The sequence below is a fragment of the Columba livia genome, chromosome 1 (assembly GCF_036013475.1).
Source record: "Columba livia isolate bColLiv1 breed racing homer chromosome 1, bColLiv1.pat.W.v2, whole genome shotgun sequence".
Classification (NCBI taxonomy): domain Eukaryota; kingdom Metazoa; phylum Chordata; class Aves; order Columbiformes; family Columbidae; genus Columba; species Columba livia.
This window is the reverse complement of record NC_088602.1, coordinates 211151028-211169633: the sequence shown is the minus strand read 5'-3', so window position 1 is coordinate 211169633 and position 18606 is coordinate 211151028. Positions and strand designations below refer to the sequence as shown.

The 18606-nt window shown below is 66.5% G+C and overlaps 3 protein-coding genes across 6 annotated transcripts; 1 reads left to right on the top strand and 2 right to left on the bottom strand.

Annotated features, from left to right (window-relative positions):
- Nucleotides 1–178: 178 nt before the first annotated feature.
- Nucleotides 179–8150, bottom strand: LOC135578261 (uncharacterized PE-PGRS family protein PE_PGRS54-like). 3 transcript variants are annotated; one of them, XM_065049433.1, is made up of 4 exons: nt 7994–8150; nt 4286–4867; nt 4115–4186; nt 179–3527 (listed from the first exon to the last, which is right to left on the bottom strand). In XM_065049433.1, the coding sequence occupies exon 4, from the start codon at nt 3153–3155 to the stop codon at nt 1149–1151; it is 2007 nt and encodes a 668-aa protein (XP_064905505.1). In that variant the 5' UTR covers nt 3156–3527; nt 4115–4186; nt 4286–4867; nt 7994–8150; the 3' UTR covers nt 179–1148. The 3 variants fall into 3 exon arrangements, with proteins under 3 accessions (XP_064905505.1, XP_064905504.1, XP_064905503.1); XM_065049432.1 differs by lacking the exon at nt 7994–8150 and adding an exon at nt 7437–7838 and having other exon boundaries at nt 4286–7356; XM_065049431.1 differs by lacking the exon at nt 7994–8150 and having other exon boundaries at nt 4286–7838.
- Nucleotides 8151–8156: 6 nt separating this feature from the next.
- LOC135578262 (basic proline-rich protein-like) lies at nt 8157–11649 on the bottom strand. Its single transcript, XM_065049456.1, has one exon. It carries the CDS (start codon nt 11619–11621, stop codon nt 10398–10400), a length of 1224 nt encoding a protein of 407 aa, XP_064905528.1. The 5' UTR covers nt 11622–11649; the 3' UTR covers nt 8157–10397.
- LOC135578260 (PE-PGRS family protein PE_PGRS3-like) lies at nt 11632–16887 on the top strand. Of its 2 annotated transcripts, XM_065049421.1 has the most exons (3): nt 11632–11778; nt 13122–14410; nt 15511–16887. In XM_065049421.1, the coding sequence occupies exons 1-3, from the start codon at nt 11687–11689 to the stop codon at nt 15885–15887; spliced, it is 1758 nt and encodes a 585-aa protein (XP_064905493.1). In that variant the 5' UTR covers nt 11632–11686; the 3' UTR covers nt 15888–16887. The 2 variants fall into 2 exon arrangements, with proteins under 2 accessions (XP_064905493.1, XP_064905492.1); XM_065049420.1 differs by having other exon boundaries at nt 11632–14410.
- The last annotated feature ends 1719 nt before the right edge of the window (nt 16888–18606 follow it).

Genomic DNA, 18606 nt, shown 5'->3' with positions numbered 1-18606 from the left:
TTTGTGGGTCCCGTCCCAGGGACTGTGGGGATCAAGGGGGCTCGGGGGTCCCATCGGGGGTGCAGGGTCCCTCCTGGGTGCCGTGGGGGGTTCTCCTGCCTGGGGGGTGCCCCGTGGGGGGGGCACAGTGGGGTGGAGCGGGGTGTCATTTGGGGGGGCCCGGGGGGGTCCCGCGGGGTCACACTCACACCCTTCACATGTGGCACTTTATTGGGTACACGGGGGGGGAGGGGCTCGGGGGGGGCCCTGAGGCACAAGGGGGGTTTGGGGGGCTCACATGGTGGGGGGGGGGGCAGTGATGTGGGGCTGGGGGTTCCCTGGGCCATGGCGGGGGGGGCACAGGTTGTCACCCATATTTGGGGTATCAGAGACCTGGGGGGTGGCTGGGGGGGTTCCCCACATTATCGACAGCACTTGGGGGTCTCACGGATGGGGGTCACAGGTTGTCACCCGTATTTGGGGTCTTGAGGCCCTGGGGGGTTACCGGGGGCGTCCCCAAGTTCTCACCCATATTTGGGGTCTCCGGGACCTGGGGGTCGCTGGAGAGGGGCAGGTTGTCACTCGTATTTAGGGGTCTCAGAGACCTGGGGGGTGACTGAGGGGGTCCCCAGCTTGTCACCCGTATTTGGGGGTCCCAGGGACCTAGGGGGTGTCTGGGGAGGGGTTCCTCCAAGTTCTCACCCATATTTGGGGGTCTTCAGGACCAGAGGGGTGGCTGGGGAGGTCCCCAATTTCCCACCCATATTTAGGGGTCTCCACAAGCTGGGCGTGGTTGGGGGGGGCGGCAGGTTGTCACCCGTATTTAGGGGTCTCGGGGACCTGGAGGGTGACTGGGGGGGATCCTCAGGTTGTCACCAGCACTTGGGGGGTCTCAGGGACCGGGGAGGTATCCGGGAGGGTCCCCAGTTCTCACCCATATTTGGGGGTCCCCAGGAGCTGAGGGGGCAGCCGAGGGGGCCTGGGGAGTGTGTGGGGGGTCTCCAGAGCACAGCAGGGATCTGGGGGGGCTCCCCTGGGTATCCCCATTTGGGGGGTCCCTGGCCAGGTGTGGGCCGGGGTCCCAGAGGCCGGGGGGGGGTGTCTCTCCATTGCCCGCCCCGGACAGCGCTGGCCCCACAGCATCCGCGGGGGCGTCTGTGTGGGACACCCTACAAGTCAATGGTGTCGCTGCCCAGGCTGCGGCGGTCGGTGCCGGTGTCGCCAGGGGGCTCGGAGACAGCAGGAACAGCCCCCCCGCGGGGTTGGGGGTCCGGGGGGGTTCGGGGGCCGCCCCCTTCCGTCCAGCTGTGGGACGGCCGCAGTGACGGGGGGGGGCTGCGCTTTGGCACCGCCACCGGACCCCCTCGGGACAGTCCCTGCGGAGAGGGGCTGCGACCACCCCCTGGGGACAGCGGGGACCCCCCCGTGCGGGAAGTGACGCGATGCGGGAACGGGGGGGACCTCGGGGGGGCGGGCCCCGGGGGGGCGGGGCGGCCGCGATTCGGTGGGGCGGGGGTGGCGGGACCCGCGGAGTCGGTGGTGCCGGGAGCTGCCGGGCTGGTTGTGCCGAGCTCGGATGTGCCGGTTGTGCCGGGACCCGGTGAGCTGGTTGTGCCAGAACCTGCCGTGCTGGTTGTGCCGGGACCCGGTGAGCTGGTGGTGCTGAGCCCCGGTGAGCTGGTGGTGCCGGGACCCGGTGAGCTGGTGGTGCTGAGCCCCGGTGAGCTGGTGGTGCTGATCCTGGGTGTGCCGGTTGTGCCAAACCCTGATGCTCCGGTCGCGCCGACACTCGGTGCGGTGGTTGTGCCGGGACCCCGTGTGCCGGTTTTGCCGATCCCCGCCGTGCCGGTGACACCGAGCCCCGTTACGCTGGTTGTGCCGATCCCCGGTGTGCCGGTTGTGCCAGGACTCAGTGTATCGGTTGTGCCAGGACTCAGTGTATCGGTTGTGCCGACCCCCGTTGCGCTGGTTGTGCCGACCGCCGCTGTACAGGCGGTACCGAGACCCCGCGTCGCGCTTGTGTCGGCGCCACCGATCCCGGTGCCGGTGTCATTGATGCCGGTTGTGCCGATGCCACCGGTGCCGGTTGTGCCGATGCCGCCGGTGCTGATGCCACAGGTGCCGGTTGTGCTGATGCCGCCGGTGCCGGTTGTGCCGATGCCGCCGGTGCCGATGCCACCGGTGTCGGTTGTGCTGATGCCACCGGTGCCAGTTGTGCTGATGCCGCCGGTGCCGGTTGTGCCGATGCCGCCGGTGCCGATGCCACCGGTGTCGGTTGTGCTGATGCCACCGGTGCCGGTTGTGCTGATGCCACCGATCCCGGTGTCACCGATGCCGTTTGTGCCGATCTCGGCGTCCCCGATGCTGGTCGCGCCGACCCCGGTGTCCCCGCGGAAGATGACGGTTGTGCCGATGCCACCGATCTTGGTGGCGGTGTCCCCGTTCCCGGTGTCCCCACGGAAGATGCCGCGTCCCCCACCCAGTGCCTCGGCGATGCTGCGGCGCAGGTCGATGGGCGAGGGGGGCCGGTAACCGGCCGTGGGGTCTCCGTCGCCATCGGTGCCATCGTGGGGTCCCCCGCTCAGCGCCGCCACTTCGCTCCCCCCGCGGCGGGCGCAGCCGTTAGGGGGATCCCCGGGGGGGTCCCCGTGGGACGGGGGGGGCGCCGCCAGCGCCAGCGCGGCGAGGGGGAGCCCCACGGTGACCTCGGCAACGCGACACCCCAACTGCAGCCCCCACCACCCCCAGGGCCCCGGCGGGGGCGTCCCCCCCCACCCCAAGCCCTGCAGCACCCCGAAAACCTGCAACCCCGCGCTGGCCAGCGCCCCCACCCCCGCCACCCCCAGCGCCGCCCTCCTGCCGGCCCCCCCCGCCCCCCCCTTGGCGCGGGGGCAGCGGGTGACCCCCCCGATGGCCAGAGCCACCACCAAGGTGACAAAGAGCCCCCGCGGCACCAGGAGCAGCCACGGCCAGCGGGGCAGGGCGCCCCCCCCTAGCACGGCCCCCAGCACCCCCCCCGCGTGCAGCACCCCTAGAACGGCCACGGGGGAGGCCGGGCAGCGCGGGGGGGGGGCCCAAAAGGGGGGGCCCCAGCGCCAGCCCCCAGCCCAGGCAGGGGAAGGGCAGCTCGAACAGCAGGCGGGCGGCGGGGGGGGGCAGGCGGCCCCCCCGCTCATAGGGGTCGTAAAAAAGGGGGAAGGCGCGAGCGGCCCCCGCCGCCGCCAGCAGCCCCCCCAGCACGCGGGCCGTGGGGGGGCGCCTCCCCCCCAGTAAAACCAGCGCTCCCAGTAAGGCCAGGAAAGCGAAGAGGGCGGCGGCGCCGTAGACGTGCGCGGCCCACGCGGGACCCCAAGCGGCGGCGGCCGCGGCCCAGCTGGTGCTCAGGGACACTAGGTGGGGGGGCCACGGAAAAGGGGGAGGGTCCGACCCCCCCGCCCCGAGCGGGTCCGCCCCCCCCGAAGTGCAGGTGGTTCCGGGTATGCAGGCGGAGGCGGCGGCGGGCGGGGGGGCGACCCCGCCCCGGGAGGGTTCGTGGCCGGAGGGGGGATCTGTGGGGGTGGGGGACTGAGTGTGACCCCCCCCACACGTGCATCCCCCCACATCCCTCCAGCCCCCCAACCCACCATACGGGGGTGTCATGCAACCCCCCCCCCGCTCAGGCTCCCCCTCTCTCCAGGACCCCCCACCTATTTGGAGGTATCAGGGTCGCCCCCCAGGACCTCCCCCGCCCATTATGGGGGTGTCGGGCCCCCCCCTCCCCAGGACCCCACATTCTCCAGCCCCACCCCACAACCATTTTGGGGGTGTCAGGGCTCCCCCCTCCAGGTCCCCCCCATCTTCAGGCCCCCTCTGTCCATTCTGGGGGTGTCAAGACCACCCATTCCCGGAAGCCTCCCTCCTCATGACCCCGGCCATTATGGGGGTGTCAGGACCCACTCCCACCCCAGAACCCCCCCTCCGCCTTGTTAGGACCCCCCCTCCAGGACTCACACCATCCATTATGGGGGTGTCGGGACCGCCCCCTCCTTCCAGAAGCCACTCCTCCCCAGAACCCCCCCGGTTACTACGGGAGTGTCAGGACCCCCCCCTCCAGAACCCCCCCCCCCGTTATTCTGGGGGTGCCGCCCCCCCTCACCTGGCTCCGCGCCGCTGCCCCCCAACTCCAGCTCCTGGGTCCCGTTATCGACCCGGGGGGGCACCAGGAACCCTGGGAGGGGGGAATACACACATGGGGGGGTGACTCAACATGGGGGGGTGTCTCAGCATGGGGGGGCCCCCCCCACGCCCCCCCCTCCCGCTCACTCACCGGCGGTGCCAATTTTCTCGATCAGCTCTGCGATGCCGGGGAGGAGGGACAGGGGGGGGCGGGGGGGGCCCCGCAGGAGGGTGGGGGGGGGCACAGACCCCCCCGCTGCCTCCCCCCCCGCTTCGGGCTCCAGCCCCGCGCTCAGGTCAATGGCGATGTCCAGCTCCAGCTCCTTGGCGCGGGGGGGGCCCGGGGGGGTGGGCTTGTCCCCCCCCCAGCCCCCCGATTCCTCCGGGGGAGTCCCCGAACCCGGCTCGTCCTCGGGGTCCGGCCAGCCCGAGCCCGATGGGGGGGGCGTGGGGGTGCTGGGGGGGGGCGATGGGGGGGGGTCCTTAGTGGGGAGGGGGCGGGGGGGGTTCTGGCTTCGCATCTTGATCTGGAAGTTGAGGCCGAGGTTGAGGGACAGGACGGGGGGGGCGGCGCTGCGGGGGGCGGGGGCGGCGCTGGGGGGCACCGGGGGGGCGGTGGTCGGGGGGGTCAGACACAGCAGGGCCAGCAGGAGGCGGGGGGCGGCCCCCGGGCCCGGCGGGGACATTGGGGACAGCGGGGACATGGGGGACAGCGCGGGCACCGGGAGCAGCGCTGCGGAGAGGGCAGAGGGGACCGTTACATCCCATGACCCACCCGGCCCCACAGCATCAATCCAGCCCCACAGCATCAACCCGGCCCCATGGCTCACCCAGCCCCATGGCTCACTCAGCCCCACAGCATCAATCCAGCCCCAAAGAACTGATCCACCCTCCCCACTCACCCAGCCCCACAGCATCAATCCAGCCCCATGGCATCGATCCAGCCCCACGGTGCATGGCTCACCCCACAGCACAGCCAGCCCCATGGCAATAGGCCCACCCTACGGCACAGCTGGCCCCACGGCACCGATCCAACCCCACGGCATATGCCCCCCCACATGGCACTGATCCAGCCCCACGGGATGTGACCCACCCCATAGCTCACCGCGCCCCACGGCACCGCCCCAGCCCCGGTGTCCCCGGCAGGACGGGGCCGGTGGCAGCCAGGGTGGCTCTGCCGGGGGGACAGTTGGGGACGGTGACAGGAGAGGGAGGTGGCAGCACCGAGATCGGCCCCGATCCTGGGGCCTGGAGGTCGGCAGCTGAGCCCCGTGGGTGACAGGAGCGTCCCGGGGAGGGTCAGGGACATCCCTGGGGACGGGAGCATCCCCGGGGACAGGAGCATCCCTGGGGACGGGAGCACCCCTGGGGGGGTCAGGGGCCTCCCTGGATGGGGACAGGAGCATCCCTGGGGGACACAGGAACATCCCTGGGGACAGGAGTGTCCCTGGGGACAGGAGCATGCCTGGGGACAGGAGCACCCCTGGGGGGGCACAGGAGCATCCCTGGGGACGGGAACACACCTGGGAGGGCACAGCAGCATCCCTGGGGACAGGAGTGTCCCTGGGCGGGGACAGGGGCGTCCCTGGATGGGGACAGAAGCATATTTGGGGCAGGGGCGTCCCTGGGGACAGAAGCATTCCTGGGGGGACAGAAGTAACCCTGAGTGGGGACAGGAGTATCCCTGGGGACAGGAGCAACCCCAGGGGGCACAGGTGCATCCCTGGGGACAGGAACATCCCTGCGGGGACAGGAGCATCCCTGGGGACAAGAGCATCCCTGGGTGGGGACAGGAGTCACCCCGTGGGAGGACAAGATCATCCCTGGGGACAGGAGCATATTTGGGGACAGGAGCATCCCTGGGGACAGAGGCATCCCATGGTGGGGACAGGAGCATCCCTGGGGGCTGGGGGGACAGGAGCATCCCTGAGTGGGGACAAGAGGATCCGTGGGGACAGGAGCGTCCCTGGGGACAGGAACATCCCTGGGGATGAGAGCATCCCTTGGGGCTGGGGGGACAGAAGTGTCCCTGAGTGGGGACAGGAGCATATTTGGGGACAGGAGCATCACTGACTGGGGACAAGAGGATCCGTGGGGACAGGAACATCCCTGGGTGGGGACAGGAGCATCCCTGGGGACAGGAGCATCCCCGGAGGGGGACAGGAGCATACCATGGGGACAGGAGCATCCCTGAGGACAGGAGCATCCCTGGGGACAGGAGCATCCCTGAGTGGGGACAGGAGCATCCCATGGGGACAGGAGCATTCCTGGGGACAGGAGCATTCCCGGAGGGGGACAGGAGTGTCCCCATACCCAGTGCCACCCCACGAGCAGGATGCCCCCCCGTCCCAGCGCGGTGCCAGGTCCCTAATCTTTGTGACAAGGCCTGTCTCCGTGGTGTCACATCGGGGCACGTCACGGTGGCGGCTGGGACGGATGCAAAGTGACGGGGGCTCATGGGGCACGCAGGGACCTGTCACTGCCCCCCCGCTGCCACCGCGCCACGGACCCCCCCGCCCCGGCACCCCCACGTCCTTGTCACCGCTGGTCCCCAGGTGTGTCACATGGGGGTGGCAGTGTGGGGGTGCCCATGGGTCCATGGGGGGGTGTCCATGTGGGGGTGATTGTGTATGGGTGTCCATGTGGGGGTGTCCATGTGTGGGGGTGTCTGTGTACGGGTGTCTGTGTGGGGGTGTCTGTGTGTGGGGAGGGTGTCTCTGTACATGTGTCATGTGGGGGTGTCACAACGTCACGTGTGCACACTCACACTCACACTCCTACTCACACCCACACTCACACTCACACTCCCCCCTGCTCTTCTCCACCCCCTCGCACACTCAGATCCTGTACAGCACCCTGAGCACCCCAAACCCCCAGCACCCAACACCCCTCCACTCCATGGACCCCTGCATCATGCAATCAGAGCACCCCAGCACCCTGCACCCCCACACTGCACCCCGGGCACCCCAACACTTTGCACCCCCACAGGGTGCCCAACCAGGGCATCTCAGCACCCCAGCACCCTGCACCCCCACACTGCACCGCAGCACCCCAACACCCTTGCACCATGCACCCTGGGCACCCCAACACTCTGCACCCCAACATCTTGCATGCTGTGCACCCCAACACCCTTGCACCATGCACCCTGGGCACCCCAACACTCTGCACCCCAACATCTTGCATGCTGTGCACCCCAACACCCTGCACCCCAACATGCTGCACCTCAGGCACCCCAGAACCCTGCACCCCAGCACCCTGTGCACCCCCAACACTCAGCACCCCTTCACCCCAACACCCTGCACCTCGGGCATCCCAGAACCCTGCACCCCAGCACCCTGTGCACCCCAACACTCAGCACCCCAATACCCTGCACTCCAGCACCCTGTGCACCCCAACACTCAGCACCCCTTCACCCCAATACGCTGCACCTCGGGCACCCCAGCACCGTGAACCTGGGCACCCTGTATCCCAGCACCCTGCACCCCCCACTCTGCAATCAGGCACCCCAACCCCTTGCACCCCAGCACCCTGCACCCCCACACCATGCACCCTGGGCACTGCAACACGCTGCACCCCCATAGCCCAGGCACCCTGTACCAAACACACTGCACTCCCCCGCCCCGTGTAGCCAGGGCACCCCCGCACTCAGCACCCCCGCACCGTGCAACCAGGGTACCCCAACACCCTGAACCTCGGGCACCCTACACCCCAACACCTTGCACCCCGCACCCCAACACCCCGCACCCAACACCCCGCACCCCAACACCCCGCACACCCCGCTGCCGGGGGTGCCGGTCAGAGCCGCTCTGCACCCCCAGCCCCCTCCAGCCCCCCCCTGCCCGGACCCCCCCGCACCCACCGGCCTCCGCGGCGGCTCCAGCCCCGGCCCCGGCCCCGCTCCGCACCGGCGGCACCGGCAGCGGCACCGGCGGCACCGGCAGCACCGGCAGAGCAGCGGCGGGCGGGGCGGGTGCGGGCTGTCCCCCCTCCCCCTTCCTCCTCCACCTCCCTCCTCCTCCTCCTCCTCCTCCTCCTCCTCCTCCTCCGCCCCCGGCCCCGCCGCGATGGCCGCGGGCACCGGGACCCGCCGAAGCCGGCCCGGCTGGGCTCGGTTCGGTTCGGTTCGGTTCGGCTCGGCTCGGCTCGGCTCGGCTCGGCTCGGCTCTGCTGAGCTGGGCTGGGCTGGGCTCGGTTCGGCTGGGCTCGGCTCGGCTCGGCTCGGTCCCACTCGGTTCGGCTCGGCTCAGCTGGGCTCGGCTCGGCCCCACTCAACTGGGCTCGTCTCGGCTGGCCTGGGCTCAGCTCACACACTTCTCACACGTTGCTCACACACTGCACGCAGGCATTGCTCACACATTGCACACACACCCACCACTCACATGTTGCTCACACGCTGCTCACACGTTGCTCACTGCTCACGTGCTGCTCACACGCTGCACACACACTGCTCACACACTGCACACACACTGCTCACACGTTGCTCACTGCACACACACTGCTCACGCATTGCTCACTGCTCACACGCTGCTCACACGCTGCACACACGCTGCTCACACGTTGCTCACTGCTCACACGTTGCTCACATGCTGCACACACACTGCTCACACGTTGCTCACTGCTCACGTGCTGCTCACACGCTGCACACACACTGCTCACACATTGCTCACTGCTCACACGCTGCTCACATGCTGCACCCACACTGCTCACACGTTGCTCACTGCTCACGTGCTGCTCAAATGCTGCACACACACTGCTCATGCATTGCTCACTGCTCACACGCTGCTCACACGCTGCTCACACACTGCACACACACTGCTCACACGTTGCTCACTGCTCACACGCTGCTCACATGCTGCACACACACTGCTCACACGTTGCTCACTGCTCACGTGCTGCTCACACGCTGCTCAGACGCTGCTCACACGTTGCTCACTGCTCATGTGCTGCTCACACGCTGCTCACACACTGCTCACACGCTGCTCACTGCTCACACGCTGCTCACATGCTGCACACACACTGCTCACACACTGCTCATGCATTGCTCACGCGCTGCTCACGCTGCACACACACTGCTCACATGTTGCTCACTGCTCACATGCTGCTCACACGCTGCTTACACGCTGTTCACACGTTGCTCACTGCTTGTGCGCTGCTCACACGCTGCACACACACTGCTCACGCACTGTACACACATTATTCACACCCTGCTCACATATTACTCACCCCCTGCTTACATGTTACTCACACCCTGCTCACTGCACACACACGATATTCACATGCTGCTCACATGTTACTCACCCCCCTGCTCACTGCACACACATGATATTCACATGCTGCTCACACGTTACTCACCCCCTGCTCACACGTTACCCACACCCTGCTCACTGCACGCACAATATTCACATGCTGCTCACACGTTACTCACACCTTCCTCCCTGCTCACACGCTGCACACATGTTATTCACACCCTGTTATTCACACACGCATCACTCACCTCCTGCTCACACTCACTGCCCCCCATGTCCCTGCAGCAGCCCCCAAAGTGGCAGCTCCAAGCGCGGTGCCAGCGCCACCCAGCAGCCCCGGGGGGTGACCGGGGGCGGGGGGGACCCAGCGGTGGGGGGGCCGGTGACGCCGGGTCGATGTCCCCGCGGGCGGGCGCTGGAACTGGGTCACCGCGCGGTGCTCGGTGCACGCTCGGCTGAGCTGCCGCCGCCAACTGGGCCACCATGGCCACCGCGGGAGGGGACGCGGGGACAGGGACACCCGCTCGGTCACCCCTGTTTGCTGGGGAGGAGCGGGGGCGGCGTGTGTGTCACCACCTGTGCCACCAAGTGTGCCACCACACATGTCACTGCGTGTGCCACCGTGTGTCACCGCCTGTGTCACCGTGGTGTCCCCTCCACAGCCACTCGCCCCCAGGACCCCGAAGACCCGGGGAGGCCTTTTCTGGGGGGGCTGGGGCTGAGCCCCCCCCTACAGCTCCTGGCCTGGGACCCTGGGGGGAGCCAGCAGCACCCTGCACTCCCCCAGTGTGTGCACCCCTTGCACACCCAGTGCTCCCCCCCAACTGCACCCACCCATTGCACCCCCCGTTACACCCCCTTTGGACCCCATTACCCCCCTTTGCAGCCCCATTACTCGCCCATTACAACCCCCATTACACCCCCCATAAGACCCCCCTATTACACTCATCCCCCTGCTAAGCCCCCCCCACCTCCCCCCCCTTGCATCCCCTATTACCCCCCCATCTCAGCCCCTCATCAGGATGCTGGGGGGGGGGCACCAAGGACCTTGGGTCCTGCTGGGGGAACAGGGGGGGCTGGTGGGAGCCACAGGGCGCTGTGGATGCTGTGGGGAGCCATGGGGGCTGTGGGGAGCCATGGGGAGCTGTGGGTGCTGGGGGGAGCCATGGGGGCTGTGGGGGGCCATGGGGAGCTATGGGTGCTGGGGGGGGCTATAGGGAGCTGCGGGGAGCATGGTGAGCTGTGGGTGCTGTGGGGGGCCATGGGGGGCTGTGGGTGTTGTGGGGTGCTGTGGGTGCTATGGGGGGCACGGGGTACTGTGGGGGGCACGGGGGGCTGTGGGTGCTGTGGGGTGCTCTGGGGGTCCACGGGGAGCCATGGCGGGGACATGCGGGGGGTGTTGGACTCGGTGCCGGTGCAGCGGGGTGTCCCGGAGGCGGTGCTGGTGGCGCTGGCGACGCTGGATGGCGGATGCCGTCCCGGTGTCGGTCGCTGTCCCGGTGCCGGTCCCGGCCGCTGTCTCGGTGCCGGTGTCGGTCGCTGTCCCGGTGTCGGTCGCTGTCCCGGTGCCGGTCCCGGCCGCTGTCCCGGTGCCGGTGTCGGTCGCTGTCCCGGTGTCGGTCGCTGTCCCGGTGCCGGTGCCGGTCTCTGTCCCGTTTTCGGTCCCGGCCGCTGTCCCGGTGGCGCGGTGCCCGCTGACCTTGTGTAAGGGGTTTCGTAACCGCGGCCCCGGCTGAGCCAGCGCCGCCCGCTCTCCCGGCAGCCTCCGCGGCACCGGCACCGGCTGAGCTCCCGGCAGCTTCCGCGGCACCGGGACCGGCATCGCCTCCAGCGCCACCCGCGGCACCGGGACCCACCGGGAGCACCCGAGGCACCAGCACCGGGACCGGCACCGGCGGAGCTCCCGGCACCCCCGCGGCAGCGGCACCGGGACGCCCCGCGGCACCGGGACCCACCGGCACCGCCACTGACACCAGCACCGGGACCTCTCGAGGCACCGGGACCCACCGGCACCGCCACTGACACCGGCACCGGGACCGGCACCGGCTGAGCTGCCGGTACCCCGGCGGCAGCGGCACCGGGACCCCCCGTCACCGGCAGTGACACCAGCACCGCCACCGGGCCCCCCGCAGCACCGGGACCCCCCGAGGCACCGGGACCCGCCGGCACCGCCACTAACACCGCCGCCGGGCACCCCCGCGGCACCGGGCCCCGCCGAGGCACCGGCACCAACACCAGCATCTCCCGTGACACCCCCTGACACCCCCCGCCCCCCCTCCCACGGGCACCGGGACCCCCGGCCCCAGATGGAGCCGCTGATCCCGCCCGACCCCCCCGGCTCCCCGGACCCCCTGGAGGAGCCGGACCCCCTGCTGCTGGACCCCCCCGGGGACACCGGGTGAGCGCGGGGGGGACACGGCGGCTGGGGGGGCGGCAGGGACATGGGTGTCCCCAATGCCCGCCACGGGACCCCCCACCCATGCAGGGCGCCCCGGGGGGGGTGATGATGGCGAGGGGGCTGGGACACACGGGGTGGGCACAAGGTGGGCGGGGGGTCCCCAAGGGGTGCGGGACATTGCGGGGGGCAGACCCTGTCCTGGGGGGGCAGTGGGATAGGACCCCCCTCCTCATCCCCTCGGGGCACTGGGGGAACTCCAGGGTCCTTCATTGTGGGGAGGGGGGGGGTCCCACATTTCGGGGGGGTCCTGCATATTTGAGAGAAGTGCCCCTCATTTGGGGGTTGGTCCCACAGTTTTTGGGGGTGTCCCATATTTGGGGGGGGTTCTACATCGGGGGGATCCTCTATTTGAGGGGTGTCCCACATTTGGGGTGTGCTCCCACATTTGGGGGGGGTCTCACATTTGGGGTTCCCCTCATTTGGCGGGGGTCCTGTATTTGGGGGGGTTCCATATTTCCGGGGGTGTCCCTTTGGGAGGTGGTCCCACATTTGGGGGGTCCCACATTGGGGGGTGTGCTCCCACATTTGGGGGGGTCCCACATTTGGGGTTCCCCTCATTTGGGGGGAGTCCTGCCTTTGGGGTTCCCCTCATTTGGGGAGGTTCCTGCATTTGGGGGGGGGGTCCCCACATTTCCAGGGGTGTCCCTTTGGGAGGCGGTCCCGCATTTGGGGGATTCCAGATTTGGTTTTCCCACATTTGGGGGGGTCCCACATTTGTGGGGGTCCCACATTTGGCGGGGGTGCTGCATTTGGGGGGATCGCATATTTCCGGGGGTGTTCCTTTGGGAGGCGGTCCCACATTTGGAGGGGGTCCCACATTTGGGGTTCCCCTCATTTGGGGGGTCCTGCATTTGGGGTTGGTCCCACATTTCCAGGTGTGTCCCTTTGGGAGGTGGTCCCACATTTGGGGGGGGGTCCCACATTTTGGGTTTCCCACATTTGGGGGGGTCCCACATTTGGGGTTCCCCTCATTTGGGGGGGGTCCTGCATTTGGGGGGGGTCCCACATTTCCAGGAGTGTCCCTTTGGGAGGTGGTCCCACATTTGGGGGGGGTTTCACATTTTACGTTCCCCTCATGTGGGGGGGGGGGTCCTGCATTTGGGGGGGTCCCATATTTCGGGGGTGTTCCTTTGGGAGGCAGTCCCACATTTGGAGGGGGTCCCACATTTGGGGTACCCCTCATTTGGGGGTGGGTCCCACATTTTGGGTTTCCCATATTTGGCGGGGGTCCCACATTGGGGGGTGTCCCCCCCAACACCGCCCCCCATCACTGTCTCCCCCAGGGAGGACGAGGAGCAGCTGGATGTCCCCCCCCCGCTGCCCCCCGTGACGGTGACGGCCCTGTCGGGGACCATGCGCCTCTACAGCTGCTCCGCGGGGGGGTCCCCACCGTGTCCCCCCCCCAGCAAACCGCTGGTGCTGCTGCTGCCCTGGCTGGGGGCGCGGGGGCGGGCGCTGGAGCGGTTCCTGTCCCTGTACCTGTGCCAAGGGCTGGACGTGCTGCTGGTGGGGACAGCGGTGTGGCACGTCCTGTGGCCTTGGCACGGGCAGCGCCTGGCGGGGCGGCTGCTGCGCCTGCTGGACCGCGGGGACACTGCTGGCGCTGGGGACACTGTGGGTGCTGGCACTGGTGGTGATGGTGGTGGTGACAGTGGTCGTGGTGGCAACGGTGACACTGGTTGCAATTCTGGGGGTGGCAGTGATGGCATTGGAGGTGATGGTGGTGGCACTGGTGTTATTGGTGGTGGTGGTGGCAATAGTGACATTTGGGGCAGTGGTGGCATTGGAGGTGGTGCTGGTGGCAGTGGTGGCAATAGTGACACTGGGGGCAGTGGTGGCATTGGAGGTGATGGTGGTGGCACTGGTGTTATTGGGGGCAGCGGTGGCAATAGTGACATGGGGGGCAGTGGTGGCACTGGAGGTGATGCTGGTGGCACTGGTGTTATTGGTGGTGGTGGTGGTGCTAGTGGCAATAGTGACATTGGGGGCAGTGGTGGCATTGGAGGTGATGGTGGTGGCAAGGGTGGCACTAGTGGCATTGGTGGCACTGGTGCTGTCAGCAGCGGTGGCACCAGTGTTGCTGGCGGTGGCCACAGTGACATTGGGTGCAATGATGGCTTTGAAGGTGATGGTGGTGCTGGTGGCAATGGTGGGGCCAACAGTGGCGTTGAAGGTGATGCTGGTGTTGGCAAGGTTGGCACTAGTGCCATTGGTCACCATAGCAGCACTGTTGGCAGCGGTGGCACCGGCGTTGCTGGTGGTGGCCATGGTGACATTGGGTGGAACAGTGGCTTTGAAGGTGATGGTGGTGGCAATGATGGTGGCAATGGTGGCGGTGGCACCAGTGGGGCTGTTGGTGATGGTGACACTGGTGACGCTGGTGGCCCGGGTGGCTTTGGCCTGGCCACGCGGCCGCTGCTGGTCCACGCCATCTCTGCCGGCGCCTACACGTTCGCACAGCTGCTGCTGCTCCTGCAGCGCCGGCCCCGGCAGTGCCAGCGCCTGCAGCCCCGCGTGCGCGGCATCGTCTACGACAGCCTGGTGACCGGTGGCATCGGGGACATGGCCCACGGTGAGTGATACCGGCAGGGAGTCCCCGAGCTCGGGACAACTGGGGTGGTGGGGAGTCCCCAAGTTGGGGACAATTGGGGTGGTTGGGAGTCCCTGAACTGGGGACACCTGGGGTGGCAGGGAGTCCCCAAGCTGGGGACAACTGGGGTGGTGGGGAGTCCCTGAGCTTGGGGACACCTGAGCTGGTGGGGAGTCCCCAAGTTGGGGACAACTGGGGTGGTGGGGAGTCCATGAGTTGGGGACACTTGGGCCAGCGGGGAGTCCCTGAGCTTGGGGACACCTGGGGCGGCAGGGAGTCCCCAAGTTGAGAAAACTGGGCTGGTGGGGATTCCCTGAGCTGGGGACACCTGGGCTGGAGGGGAGTCCCCAAGTTGGGGACAGCTGGGCTGGTGGGGAGTCCATGAGTTGGGGACACTTGGGCCAGCAGGGAGTCCCCAAGTTGGGAACACCTGGGCCATTGGGAGTCCCCAAACTTGGGGACACCTGCATCAAGCGGGGAGTCCCTGAGCTTGGGGACACCTGGGGTGGCAGGGAGTCCCCAAGTTGGGGACAGCTGGGCTGGTGGGGGTCCATGAGTTGGGGACACTTGGGTCAGTGGGGAGATCCCGAGCTTGGGGACAACTGGGCTGGTGGGGAGTCCCCAAGTTGGGGACAACTGGGCTGGTAGGGAGTCCCTGAGCTGGGGACACCTGGGGTGGCAGGGAGTCCTCAAGTTGGGGACAACTGGGCTGGCGGGGAGTCCCCAAGTTGGGGACAACTGGGCTGGTAGGGAGTCCCTGAGCTGGGGACACCTGGGGTGGCAGGGAGTCCTCAAGTTGGGGACAGCTGGGCTGGTGGGGAGTCCCCAAGTTGGGGACAACTGGGCTGGTAGGGAGTCCCTGAACTGGGAACACCTGGGGTGGCAGGGAGTCCTCAAGTTGGGGACAGCTGGGCTGGTGGGCAGTCCCCAAGTTGAGGACAGCTGGGCTGGTGGTGAGTCCATGAGTTGGGGACACTTGGGCCAGTGGGGAGTCCCCAAACTTGTGGACACCCAGTGCGGGTTGTCACCAAACTCGTGAACACCCAGTGCAGGTTGTCACCGAGCCCCTTTTGTCCCCGCAGGCATCGCCGGCTCGGTCCGCACGCCGTCCCTGCGCCCCATGGCCCGCGCCGCCGCCCGCCTGTCCCTGGGGGTCTTGGGGTGCTGGGGGGGCCGCGCATTCGCTCGGGCGCGGGGGGCGTTCGCCAGCCCCCCCCTGCGCTGCCCCCTGCTCCTGTTCTACAGCCAGGACGATGCGCTGGGCCGGGTGCCGGTGCTGCGGGCGCTGCTGCGGGGCTGGCGGGCGCAGGGCATCCGGGCGCACGCCCGCGGGTGGGCGCGCTCACCCCACGCCGCGCACCTGCGCCGGCACCCCGTGGCGTACCGGCGGGCGCTGCTGGCCTTCCTGCGCTCGCTGGACACGACGGGCCCCCCGGCACGGCCCCGCTCGCGGCTCTGAGCGCGGACAGACGGACGGACGGACAGACGGAGCGGCACGATGGGACCAAAGGATGCGGCAGCGTGGGGCTGCGCTGGTGCGTGGGGCTGTGCCGTGGTGTGCGAAGTCATGGCCAAGGTGTGCAAATTCATGCCCGAGGTCTGCAAACTCATGCTCATGGTATGCAGACTTGTGCCACGGCGTGCAAAGTCATGCCCATGGTGTGCAAAGCTGTGCCAAGGTGTGCAAATTCATGCCTGTGGTGTGCAAACTCGTGCCAAGATGTGTGGAGTCATACCCGTGGTGTGCAAACTCGTGCCCATGGTGTGCAAAGCTGTGCCATGATGTGCAAAGTCATACCTGTGGTGTGCAAATTCATACCTGTGGTGTGCAAAGTCATGCCCATGGTGTGCAAAGCTGTGCCAAGGTGTGCAAATTCATGCCCATGGTGTGCAAAGTCATGCCCATGGTGTGCAAACTCATGGCCAAGGTGTGCAAATTCATGCCCAGGGCCTGCAAATTCACGCCCATGGTGTGCAAACTTGTGCCATGGTGTGCAAAGTCATGCCCATGGTGTGCAAAGCTGTGCCAAGGTGTGCAAATTCATGCACAAGGTGTGCAAATTTATGCCTGACGTCTGCAAACTCACACCCATGGTGTGCGAACTTGTGCCATGGTGTGCAAAGTCATGCCCAAGGTGTGCAAACTTGCGCCAAGGTGTGCAAATTCATGCCCTTGGTGTGCAAAGCTGTGCCAAGGTGTGCAAATTCATGCCCATGGTGTGCAAAGTCATGCCCGAGGTCTGCAAACTCACGCCCATGGGGTGCAAACTTGTGCCATGGTGTGCAAAGTCATGCCCAAGGTGTGCAAAGCTCTGCCAAGGTGTGCAAAGTCATACCCGTGGTGTGCAAACCTGTGCCATGATGTGCAAAGTCATACCCATGGTGTGCAAATTCATACCCACTCTGTGTAAATTCACGCCCATGGTGTGCAAATATGTGCCAAGATGCGTGGAGTCATACCCGTTGTGTGGAAATTCATGCCCATGGTGTGAAAACTCATGCCCATGCTGTGCAAACTTGCACCAAGGTGTGCAAAGCTGTGCCAAGGTGTGCAAATTCATGCCCATGGTGTGCAAATTCACACCCATGGTGTGCAAACTCATGCCCATGCTGTGCAAACTTGCACCAAGATGTGCAAACTCATGCCCATGGTGTGCAAACCTGTGCCATGATGTGCATAGTGATACCCACGGTGTGCAAACTCATGGCCAAGGTGTGCAAATTCATGCCCAGGGCCTGCAAATTCATGCCCATGGTGTGCAAACTTGTGCCATGGCGTGCCAACTCAGGCCCAAGGTGTGCAAAGTCATGCCCATGCTGTGCAAACTCGTGCCAAGATGTGTGGTGTCATGCCCGTGCTGTGCAAATTCATGCCCATGGTGTGCAAATTCATACCCGTGGTGTGCAAACTCATGCCCATGCCCTGCAAACTTGCACCAAGGTGTACAAAGTCATGCCCATGGTGTGCAAATTCATACCCGTGGTGTGCAAACTCATGCCCATGCCATGTGAACTTGCACCAAGGTGTGCAAACTCAAGCCCATGGTGTGCAAACCTGTGCCATGATGTGCAAATTCATGCCCATGGTGTGCAAAGCTGTGCTGTGCAAAGTCACACCTGTGGTGTGCAAAGCTGTGCCAAGGTGTGCAAATTCATGCCCGTGGTGTGCGGACTTGTGCCAAGGCATGCAAAGTCATACACACACAGTGTGCAAGTTCATGCCTATGGCATGCAAACTTGTGCCACAGTGTGCAAAGTCATACCTGTGGTGTGCAAACTCATGCCTGTGGTGTGCAAGGCTATGCTGTGGTGTGCAAGGCTGTGCCGTGGTGTGCAAGGCTGTGCTGTGGTGTGCAAACCTGCACCACGTTGTGCAAAGTCATACCTGTGGTGTGCAAAGCTGTGCCACAGGGTGCAAGGCTGTGCCGTGGTGTGCAAATTCCTGCCCGTGGTGTGCTGTGGTGTGCAAACCTGTGCCAAGGTGTGCAAGACCGTGCCACGGTGTGCAGAGCTGTGCCACAGTGTACAAGGTCATACCCATGGTGCAAACCTGTGCCACTTGGTACAAAGCTGTGCCACAGTGTGCAAAGCCATACCCGTGGTGTGCAAAGCTGTGCCATGGCGTGCAAGGCTGTGCCAGTGTGCAAGGGCATGCTGTGGTATGCAAAACTGCCATAGTGTGCAAGCCTGTGCCAACAGTGTGCAAGAAGCTGTGCCATGCTGTGCAAAGTCATGCCCATGGTGTGTAAGAGCATGCCACGGTGTGCAAACCCATGTCATGGTGTGCAAAGCCGTGCCATGGTGTGCAAAGCCGTGCCACGGTGTGCAAACCCGTGCCATGGTGTGCAAACCCATGCCACGGTGTGCAAACCTGTCCCATGGTGTGCAAACCCGTGCCACAGTGTACAAACCTGTGCCGTGGTGTGCAAACCCGTGCCGTGGTGTGCAAACGCGTGCCACGGTGTGCAAACCCGTGCTGTGGTGTGCAAACCTGTGCCACGGTGTGCAAACCTGTGCCGTGGCGTGCAAACCCGTGCCACGGTGTGCAAACCCGTGCCACAGTGTGCAAATCCGTGCCGTGGTGTGCAAACCTGTGCCACGGTGTGCAAATCCGTGCCATGGTGTGCAAACCCATGCCACGGTGTGCAAATCCGTGCCGTGGTGTGCAAACCCGTGCC

Excerpts from the sequence above, each read along its gene's own strand:
- LOC135578262 (XM_065049456.1), bottom strand. The coding sequence starts at position 11,621 with ATGCTGGTGTTGGTGCCGGTGCCTCGGCGGGGCCCGGTGCCGCGGGGG.
- LOC135578260 (XM_065049420.1), top strand. The coding sequence starts at position 11,860 with ATGCAGGGCGCCCCGGGGGGGGTGATGATGGCGAGGGGGCTGGGACAC. Across the intron at positions 14,411-15,510 it reads CATCGGGGACATGGCCCACG|GCATCGCCGGCTCGGTCCGC; the intron begins GTGAGTGATACC and ends TTGTCCCCGCAG.
- LOC135578261 (XM_065049433.1), bottom strand. The coding sequence starts at position 3,155 with ATGAGCGGGGGGGCCGCCTGCCCCCCCCCGCCGCCCGCCTGCTGTTCG.